The sequence below is a fragment of the Equus quagga genome, unplaced genomic scaffold, assembly GCF_021613505.1.
Source record: "Equus quagga isolate Etosha38 unplaced genomic scaffold, UCLA_HA_Equagga_1.0 146_RagTag, whole genome shotgun sequence".
Taxonomy (NCBI): Eukaryota; Metazoa; Chordata; class Mammalia; order Perissodactyla; family Equidae; genus Equus; species Equus quagga.
This window is the reverse complement of record NW_025796728.1, coordinates 1,880,173-1,891,261: the sequence shown is the minus strand read 5'-3', so window position 1 is coordinate 1,891,261 and position 11,089 is coordinate 1,880,173. Positions and strand designations below refer to the sequence as shown.

The 11,089-nt window shown below is 44.7% G+C and overlaps 1 protein-coding gene and 1 non-coding gene across 2 annotated transcripts; both read left to right on the top strand.

Moving 5' to 3' along the window:
* The first annotated feature begins 1,552 nt into the window (after positions 1 to 1,552).
* LOC124232909 (translation initiation factor IF-2-like) lies at positions 1,553 to 10,753 on the top strand. The gene is made up of 4 exons (XM_046649820.1): positions 1,553 to 1,597; positions 3,762 to 4,318; positions 4,951 to 4,992; positions 10,393 to 10,753. Exons 1-4 carry the CDS (start codon positions 1,553 to 1,555, stop codon positions 10,571 to 10,573), a joined length of 825 nt encoding a protein of 274 aa, XP_046505776.1. The 3' UTR covers positions 10,574 to 10,753.
* Positions 4,598 to 4,719, top strand: LOC124233003 (small nucleolar RNA SNORA26). The gene has a single exon (XR_006886953.1). It is a non-coding gene; the product is annotated as a small nucleolar RNA SNORA26 (small nucleolar RNA).
* Positions 10,754 to 11,089: the final 336 nt, after the last annotated feature.

Here is an 11,089-nt window from a genome sequence, read left to right as displayed (position 1 = left end):
TCCAGATAACCATATTAAGAATATGTTGTGATTGTAGATATTGAGTCTTAAAGGATAAATAGGAGTTCGGGAGCAAAGGAGGGGAGGTGACAGGCAGTCCAGACAAGGACAACAGCACATGCAAAGGCAATGAAGCAAGAGCACTGTGTGCAGTGCATACAAATCACCTGGGGATCTGGTTGAAATGCAGATTCTGAATCAGCAGATCCAGGATGATGCCTGAGATTCTGCATTTCTCACAAGCTTTCAGGTGATGTCCATGCAGCTGGACCACACTTTGTGGTCTAAACTGCTGTGCTGTCAATAAGTATCTACCAGCTGTGTAGGACTATTTAAATTTAAATTAGGTAAAAGTAAATACAATTTAAAAATCAGTTCCTCTGTTGTCCTAGTCACATTTCAAGTAGCCAGTAGTCACATGCGGCTACCATATTCCATCATTGCAGAGAGCTGTGTTGAACAGTGCTGGACAGAGCATTCATGGCACTGCAAATAGTTCAGCATGGCTGGATCATAATAGGGATGTGAGGGGGCAGGGGGGAGGCAACAAGATAGGGGATCTGTCTTGTTCCTGGTGGCAGTGAAGAGCCATTTAAGGATTTCCAATGGAGATGACAACCGTGTGGAGGATATATTAGGGGACGGAAGACTGGAGGCGGGGGCTAAGTAGAGGCTGCTGCAGTGGACCAGAAAGTAGATGATGTGAGCCAGAACTGAAGTACAGACGGGGTGGAAAGAAGAGGGAGGATTCACAGGATGGTCAATAGGAAGAACCAACTGAATAAAAGGAGGTGAGGAAACAGAAGGCTGAGAATGGGAAGTGGAGGCAGAGAGAGGACATCATTTGGGCTGAGTCTTGGACAACTGGGCTCAGGAACTGTTATTCATCAAGGCAGAGGACACAAAAAAGTGTGGAGTTGGAAGAAGGGAATGGACTCTGTTTGGGACAAGCTGATTTTGCCATGTCTCTGGGTCATCCAGATGAGGACAAGCCTGTAGCTATATGGTACCTGAAGCCTGGGAGAGTGGTCTAGGCTGAAGGATCATCTGCATGGGAGGCGGGGTCGGGTGGAGGAAAGCAGACAGGCTGGGAGTCCAGGATTGGAATCCTAGCCCTGCCGTGAGTGGTATAGTTTGGGAAAGTCACTCAGCCTTTCTTGGTCTGTTTATAATCTTTAAAGTGATGATAATGTTATTTTTATGTAAAGAACTAAATACTATGACTGGTTGATAAGTGCTCATTCAATGTTACTAATAATATTCTCATTATCTCCCCTGCAGAACTGTTTTATGAATTAGAGATAATGTGTGAAGTTTTCTGATACTGAAGTTGGTCAGCAAGAGTGTTCAGAGTAAAAAGGGAAGAGAGTTGAGAAAGAATTGTTGCCAGAACTAACTTGAAGGGTAGGACAGAGAGTAAGAAGGAAGGGCCACAGATGGAGGAGGAAAACCAGGGAGGAGTGGAGATTCAGAAACCAGAGGGAAGGAGGAATCAAGGAGGGAGTGGTCAGTTCTGTCAAATGTCACAGAGAGGCTGGGTAAGATAAGGACCATGGATATGGTCACAAGGAAGTCACTGGTGACCTTGGAGGGCACAGTATCAGGGAAATAGGGCACCTATGCTGAGCTGAGGGGTGAACAGAGCAGAGGCAATGGAGACCTGTATACACATAGTATTTTCTGAAGGTTTGTTAGGAAGGGGGAGAGTGTGGTATCTGGGGACTAGGGGACATTTGATGGAAGGAAGGCTTACTCAGGTTGAGAGAAAGAGAGAGTATATACACACAGAGAAGCTAAAAGCCAGAGGGAGGAAGTGAGGGAAGAGATAGACAGAAAAAATATATAAACGAAAAGCTTGGGAGCTCTCCTGCCCAACAGGACTGTGAACAGGTCTCCTGTGCCTTCCTAACTGGATCCCTGTTCCTCTACGTCAAAGTGAATTCTCTCAAATTGGACAGACTAATTTCTCTCGAACAATCAGGCCCGGTAATAAAGCCAATTGATTCCATTTCCTTTAAACTGAATTACAAGCATTTTTAATACCAAATAGAAATTATCTTGAACTTAACTCAAAAGCAGTTATACAGTGAGTTTATTTTGCTCCATCACCTCTGTATTTAATTTTAATTAATATATATATATATATGTTTAAAGTTGAGAAGACATTTCTCCTCTAAGCCAAAGGAATGGTTTTACCATTTCAAATGAACGGCAGTTGCCATCTCCATTGAATTGAGATATTTGGCCAGAGGTGTGAAGCCCCCAGATTGAGCTGGATTTCTCCTGAGTTGAAGTTAAACACTATTATAATTCTTTCATAACCTCTTTCCATTTTTATCACCTGATTTGGGAGGAAGAGATGCTGCACACTGTTCTCAACCCACAGTAGGTTTCCACTTAATCCTAAGATATACTTCTCTCTTCTGAGAGTCTTCCCATGTAACTTGTCCATGTTCATTGACATAGTTAACGGAAAAGTAATACTCTCAGCTATCAAAAGGGGCTATAAAAGAAATGGATTTAAAGCTAGAGATACGTTTGGAAGACTCTGAATCAGACCGGTGAACGGACAGCAAACTGGTGCTCCCTCTGTCACTTTAACCCATTTTACCATCATCTTATAAATATCTGTAAAGCAGCAGCTGACTGCTAGGTTTTATTGATAACTTTTATTCCATTTCTTCTCATCACCAAAACCATCTTAATCACATCCTAAACCATGCCCTACATAAGATCCTATGATTCCCCTGTTAAAACGGCTGGAACAGCTTTCCGTCCTTCTTAGCATTAAATACAAACTCCACCAGGGCCTCCTTCACTGATGGTATGGCCCAGAGCGCCCCTCATCTCAGGCTGCTCTGCTCCTACCTTCCTAAGTTCCATTTACACTTTTGGGTCCTTAAACAAGTCAAGCGCTTTCGTGTTCCACCTCTGGGCTCTACCGCAAGCTGTTCTTTGTGCTGTGGACCCCCAACCGCACCCGAGATGCCTGTCTTGATCAGCTAGTGAAATGGAGGCTGTTTGTCTGTCTCCCTTCCCTCCCTCACCGGGGTAGAGGCAGCGTAGGACGTATAGTGTTTTGAGGGAACGCTGGGTTGAAATCCCGGATCCACCACTTGCTAGCTGCCCTGTGACCTGGAAAAGTTACTCAACGTGTCTGTTTCCCTACTTACAACATCGGGATGATAAAAGATATTTTGAGGATTAAATTTGTTAACAGATGGTAAACTCTTAGAACAGTAATATAAGTTCTCGTTTTAGCATATACTCCCATTTTATTCCACTTACTTGTTTGCCAAGTTTGAGCAGTCACCTAGGGAAGGATTGTGCCCCCCACCCCCGGGCTGATTACGGTCTCCTTATTGAACACGTTAAAAGAATGAAGAGAGCACGAGGAAGAGGCTGGTCCTCCTGATTTAGGAGGGGCCGTGGGTGAGCTTTTTGAAAGACACATGGTCCTGGCTTTTTCTTACCCTTAGGTTTAGCAGGACAGGCTCTAAACAGATAACGGACTAGCATAGTGGTAAAAAAGGGAGTCTCTGTGTCGTGGCCTGGCCCTGGGGTAACGGCTGGGGCCTCCCCAGGAGAGTCCCGGGGAAGGCACATTGTCCTCACAGAACCAGATCAACGGGGATCTAGGCCTGGGAGGGGCCAGGACTCCCGGAGGTTCCAGGAAGGATGCTCCGCGCAGGCTTGAGTGTCTTCCCGCCACCGAAAGAGCCAAAAGCACCGGGGCAGGCGAGGACCGCGGGCACCAATAGCCGGTCGTCCCGCCCCCGTCCGTCCCTCCCCGGGGATTGGCTGCCCGGCCCGCGGCCCTCCTCCCGGTCCGCGCCGCCTCCCCGGTCTCCGCGCCGCGCGCCCGGCGCCGGCCTCTTAGTCTCGCTGACCGGGGCGGTGAGTGGCTCGGGGTTCCGGCTCCTCGTGGCGGGTGGGTACCCGGCCGGCCCGGGTGTGGCTGGGCTCGTCCCGCGTCCCCTCGAGCTTTGCCCGCCCGGAGCTCCGCTGCTCCCGGCGGCCAGGACGGAGGGGTAGAGCAGCCCTCGGCGGCCCGGGGGGCGGGCGGCCGTGCCCGTCCCGAGGCCGCGCGAGGCACAGACGCCGCGGGGCGCCGTCCGGAGGAGGCTTCCCGGTGGGCAGCCCCGGCCGCGGTAACAGCTTTGCGCTTTGCTTCCCCAGGGCGCAGCCGCGGCTACTTGGTAGCGGGTTCGGGGCCCGGCCGCGCCTGCGGCGGCGAGAGCCATTCTGGACCGACCTCGGGCCTGCGGAGGTTGTGTGCGGCGTCTGCGGGGTGCAGCGGCCTCACTTCTGAGCGCAGGTAGGTCCCGGTCCTTAAGCGAAGTGAAGTGGCCCAGGCCCCGAGCACGTGGCCAGTGGCGACCGGAGGGTGCCCGGGCGCGTGATTGCGGCAGGGGCCTGAATCCGGCTCTGCCTTAACGTGGAGGAAATTTACGTTCACGGGCTTCACCAGCACAACAGCTGCTTCTAGTGGGTTGTCAGAATTGTTAAAGAAACTGCTGAGATCCATGGGATATTGACGAAGCAGGCGCGCAGGAAACCGTGGGGAACCCTGTAAAAACCCACATGGCCCTTTCCTGTGCCCTTTTAAGGTTGACGCAGTGCCTTAAGAGGCTAACACAGAAGGGCAAAGTAAGTCTCCATAAAACCCTGAGAGGAGATTGTCAGACTCCTCTTTGGATCCTGTCTGGAGTCACAGCTGAACCACAAGAAAATTCCTTCCAGTTTAAGCACCTTTGTGATATTTTTATACAGTTAATAGCAAAGTGATCGATTTAAACTTAACCTTAGCTTCGATGGTACATTCAAGCACGCTTTTTAAACTCCTATGGGGATACCGTATGGTGTTTTCAAATAGAGAAGGGAATTTGGATACTTTGTCTTTTTTCTATCTGCTTAAAAGTTACTTAAAACTTTTCTTTCTTTTTATAGGTTGAAAACTACAGGTACGGCCATTGAAGCTGGAATGCTCTGGTACTGGTATTTTCACTGACTTAGATCAACTATTGCTGTACAGTTTACAATACACAGGGGTCTCTGAAATTGTCAGATATTCTTACATAACTTGTAGCAGCCATGTGTCCATGTAGTCACTGGGGTTAGAGCAGTAGGACAATGCTGGTGGTGAGAGGGCCGTGTAGCAGAAGCTTTATTTTGTTCTTTTAATTCTCACAACTCTATGAAGTTGATACTATTTTCTCATTTTACAGATGAAGCAACAGGTCAGATAGTGACTCAAGGTCCTATCACATATGCATAGCTCTGAACAAGGAGCCTCATAGGTAACTGTGGCTGTATGACCTCTGAAAAATCACTTATCTTTCTTGGGATTTAGTGTCCTTGGGATTAGACCAGTTTTGGAGGGAAACACCACAGTAGAGCTATTAAGAATATAAGCTTTTCATAATATTTAGTTCTGTTACACCTCCAGAAGTTACCCAAAATTTGGCATAAAGGGAGCATCTGTCAGCATGTTAGGTGTTTTTGATGAATGTAGCATAATGAGCTGTAAAAGGATTTAAAGAACACAATGGTGCTAGGTTAGAATGTGAAGGTTTTGGAGGTGATGGGGAAAGTTTCCATGTGGGAAGAAATGTGATAGTGTAGCGAGATGAACAACCCAGTATGTGCTAGAAGGAGTTCTTCCTGTTGACCAGCTCTGAATGTCTGCAAATACCTCATTTTCCAGAAGTCTTAAATAAAGATATTTAATATTCACCTTGGAGTCATAATGCTTATTTCATAATATTTTTCTAGCTAAACTTCATTTCCTTTTCTTTCTATTTTTCTAATTATTTTTCTATTTTTTATTTTTCTATTCTATGTTTGTTGAGGAAGATTTGCCCTGAGCTAACATCTGTGCCAGTCGTCCTCTATTTTTTTATGTGGGTCACCACCACAGCATGACTGATGAGTGATGTAGGGCCATGCCCAGGATCCAAACCCATGAACCTGGGCTGCTGAAGCAGAGTGCACCAAACTTAACCACTTTGCCACACGGCCAGCCCCTAAACTTCATTTCTTTTATATTCCATATTGTACTGTAAAATCCAGCCTCATAACTTTAGGTAATTTAATTAATATGTTAGAAGGCCATAATTGTGAGGGGTGGGGGAAAGGATGGGAAACAGGAAGTAGTGCATGTATGTGGACTTAGAATTTCAGATAGGACTGGCCAGGGAAGGACTGAGCACAGAAGACATGAAGGAGATGCCATGGTTACATAGATGGGTGAAGAGCGTTTCAGGCAGAGGGAGAGCAAGTGCTAATGCCCTGAGGAGGGATGTGTTTAAAGGTTTAGGGAAAGGCTAAGTGAAACCTTAGAGTGAGCGTTTCATGACAGCTTGTATGCAGGGCTAAGGTGGATGTTCAGACCGTTCTAAAATGTCAAGTTGCCTTCTGGCCTCTCAGACTGCTGAATGCTCTAATTTTACCTCGAATGCTCCCTACCACCCATATGCTTCCCACTCCTACCCAACTTTCCTGTGACCTTATGGCCCCCCGCCATAAGTGCTCCTGTCCTGGATTTCTATGGCACCCTGTGATGGCCTTATACTTAGAAGTACATGTGCAGTTGCTTGTATACTTGTCTGACTGCCCCTGCCCCTACATTCTGCAACCTCTGGACTGTTACAGGTAGAGTCCATCTTGGTTCCCACCATATTCCTAGGGTCTAGTTGAGTGCCTGGCATGTTATAGGTCCTCAAATACTTAACTTAGCCCCAAACCCATCATGACTATAGTATAAGGAGCAGTATCATTTATAATTAAGCTTAATATCAATAACTGGTAGTGAGTTGAATTATATTTGACATTCAGGTGAGTGGCTTACAGCTACCTGTTCTTAGCAGCATAGTATTAAAAGCCTAGGTTAAATCCCCTCCCTTCTTTATCTGTAAACTGGTATTCATAGTTATTAAAGTTGAGTTTATACATGGTACATCTAACTACCTGGTGAGTAGTAAGCACTCAGTAAATGTCATATTCATTGGTAGTACCATAGGATCATTTTTATAATATTGTATGATCATTGTAATATTATAACAAAATGACAATACTGGTATTTAGTGTTTATATACTAGCAAAATGCTGGCTTTAGTGTCCATCCAATAAGCAATAGAGCACCTCCAATGGGCCAGGTACTATTCTAGGTATTGTGAACACCTCAGTGAACACAGCAGACAAAAATCAGTGGATATGGTTGCAGTCGGTCCATTGATCAAGGCCTCCCGTGTAAGGGCCCCAGAGTCCTCCTTAGCAGAGTGCTGCGACTAGTCGGCAATGGGGCGGGGAGGGGTAATGAGGGGGCAAAAGGCCTATATGAGCTGCCGTCCAATGCTGAGTAGGTGAAGGGGAAGAAAAATGGAGAGGAAATAGGCCTAACGCCTTAACAGCCTATAGTAAGTGTCCTGGCAGAACAAGGAGTGCATAAGATGCCACATCAACAGTGCTCCTGTGCAACTGAAAACAGGCCATGAGAATGACAATGTTTTCTAGTTACTGTCAAGATGAAAGATGTGAAACTACAAGTGTGAAAGTCTGGCTGAAGACACTAGCAAATAGTTTCCAGGAGTAACCACTGGTTTCACAGGTAGCTCCATTCCACTGAGTCCTAGAGGAGGTTCTTTGCCCCTTGAGGCGTCTGCCACAGATCCTCCTCCCGCTACCGACTTCAGGACTTGAAGTGCAGCCTGTTTACACCTTGGTTTTCCAGATAATTTTTTTTTGGTAAAAAGGATTTTGGCTAAAAAGTTTGAAGTCCACTAGACTAAATGATAGATGAAAGATGTGAGCAGTTTTATACACAGAGGGTGGGAAAAACAAGGATTTTTTTTTTTTAAAGATGCTTCAGAATACAGTATTTAGAACTACAGAGATACCAGAACCACATTGTCTAATATGACACATGGGGCTATTTAAATTTAAATCAAAACTAAATAAAATTAAAATTTCAGCTCCTCAGTTGCATCAGCCACGTTTCAAGTGCTCAATAGCCACGTGGGGCTGGGGGCTACTCTACACATTTCCATTACTGCTGAGAGTTTTTATTGGCAGTACTGTTCTAGAGATTATTTGGTACAACCACCTTGTTTTACAGAAGAAAAATCTGTCAAAACCTAGAGAGATGATGTAGCAGGCTGAATAATGGCCCCCAAGAATATCAGGTCCTAATCTTGAACCTGTCAACGTTACCTCATTGGAAAAAGACAGGGTTAGGCTAAGGATCTTGAGATGGAGCGATTATCCTGGATAGCCTCTGTGGGCCCTCAACCCAATCACAGGCGCCTTTATAAGAGGGAGGCAGAAGGTGATTCCATGCACAAAGGAGGAGGCCACAAGAGGACGAAGCAGAGAGATCTGGTATTGGCCTTGAAGGCTGGAATGACACGACCTCAAGCTGAGGAATGCTGGCAGCCACCAGAAGCTGGAAGAGGCGAGGAACAGATCCCAGCCTCCTAGGAAGAATATACTAGAATGACCCAGTGGAACTGATTTCTGACTTCTTGCCTCCACAATTGTGAGAGAATACATTTCTGTTGTTTAAGCCACCAAGTTTTCAGTAATTGGTTACGGAAGCCTCAGGTAACTAACACAGATGGAAAGCTTAAGATCACAATACAGCTGGAATCAGCACTCACCACACCAACTCCACAGTTTTTATAAGTGCCTTATGGGTAGATCTTATCTATTCGTTAGTCAATTTAAAACATTTCAGAGGTATAGCAATGAAGCTAAAATTTATTTAGATTGAAATCATGAGAGACATGAGCATGTGGCTAAAATTTGGAGGATGAGCAAATACCTCATAATAAAACACAGATTATCAAAACTAGTAAGAAATCAATTTATGGTTTACTGGAATGTCATGTACATATACTTGTAATAAATTTCATTACACAGTACAAAACACCATCCAAAGTTCACATAAAAATTCAGTCATGGAAATAAGACAATAGGAAAAACAGTCTAATTATCATAATTTTTGCCTTGTGGGCCATACAGCTTTGGCCAGCAGTGTCCCAGAGGTACAGACCATTAAAATGAGATGATTTTTCCATAAACAACCTCAATTAGTTTTGGCTCATGTTCCATGAAATGTAAACTTGAATTTCTGGGAGGCTTTAAAAAAGAAAAAGTAATGGTATAACTAATGAAACCAGTCTTCTCAGGGTCACTGCCACAGGGCTCTGACTTCAGTCCCGCGTGCTGTAGTTGTGGTGTATCTAGCTTGCAACAATACCAATACTGAGCGATTGTAGCTTCATCCTAGGGATTGGGAAGGAAACAAGGGCAAAGAACCTGAGTTTCTGAATGAGAAGTTCATACTCGTTGAACTCAAAATTTATTCTTTTGGGAAGGAACAGCACACGACTCGACTGGTTCCTTAACTAAAACGCTCATGTTAATGGACAAAATAGTCAGAAATTCTTTTCTGTGCATTATTTTCTAGGTTTATCAAAATTTCTTTCGTGTGAAACCATTTTTCACCTATCACTTCTGCAGAAGAATGCCATATCTATATCACTCTGACATGAATTACCAATGCTTTTTTATTAGTGTCTCAGCAAAACTACCAATTGACTTGACCATAATGTACTTGAAGCTATTTGTGGCCTCATGAATATTCAAGGTCATGCCTTCCCTTTGATGAATGCTTATTAGAGCTGATGCTTAGAATATGACCAATATGCTCAGTCAGTAGTACAACACGGAAAATGTGAAGGTCAAAACTCAGTGGTTGCCGCCCAAAAAAAAGATTGGCAAGGGGGCAGGCCCTGTCGCCCAGTGGTTAAGTTTGCGCGCTCTGCTTCGGCGGCCCAGGATTTTACAGGTTCTGATCCTGGGCATGGACATGGCACCGTTCATCAGGCCATGCTGAGGCAGCATCCCACATGCCACAACTAGAAGGACCCACAACTATGTACTGGGGGGGCTTTGGAGAGAAGAAGAAGAAGGAAAAAAGAAAGAAGACTGGCAACAGATGTTAGCTCAGGTGCCAATCTTTGAAAAAAAAAAAACTCAGTCCGTTCTTGTTGAGAAGATTGTGTGTTGTTGTTTACTTGTTGCTATTTGCAGGAATGCCTTTCGAAACTCTGCTCAGCCTATGGAATGTCATTCTCCTGATGAAAGAACTTAAGATCAAAACTAAGCCCTATTTGTCTACTCTTCATCCCAAATTCCAGACCTGAACAGTTTACATACAAAAATCTGTTTAAAATTGAAATTTAGATTACATAAAGAATAGAAGTCTTTGTGAGCTTCTGACCAAAATCAGGTCCTGATTTTTTGAGGGGGGGGGGGGAGTAGAAGGGGAGAGTGTACTTTTCCATAAACCATTCCTTACAACTTCATCTATTTCTTTCTCGCTGACAGCCTTGAATATCTGTTTCCAACAACTGAACAATCTCCATCAACAAAAAGAAGTTTCATTATTACAAGTGACTATTTCTGCCTAAAAGTGGCCACTCTCTCATTCTTTTTTGAGATGTTTCCATATAGAATAACATTGATCTCTAGCTCCCTGTTTAGGGTTTCACTCCTAGCCTGCCGCTAACCTACTGATTGTTCAAACGAGCTCACCGTGAAGAAATAAAGTAGAAATGCTTCCATGTTGAGTCTCTCCTTCTGAGGTAACAGTTTGCTAGATTCCTCCTAATAAACTTCCAGCTCCATGCTCTCTCCTTTGTCACACTCAGCTCTGCAGCTTCCACTCTGCTTAAATCACGTACCTACAAAGCTGAAGGAAAATGGTTGAAGAAGCCCAGCTCATTTTAGATTCAGCCTGAAGTTTCTCCAAGACCAATGAAACAAAACTGTTGGATTGTGCCCTGGATATGCACCCCAGAGGCAGGTTCCTGCGCAGCTCTCTTTTGGTTTAACCTCTACAGGATCATCAACCACAATAGTAGGAGACATATTCTTGCCAGAAACTTTCCTCAAGTTTTCTTTCAGAATGAGTCTGTTTCTTCGTCTAAATTTAACTTTTCAGCCATTTTTCTTACCATTATGCAGCTATCTGAGCAAACCAAATTTCTGACCCTCTCAATGTTTTCATGTGTGCCGTGGGTGA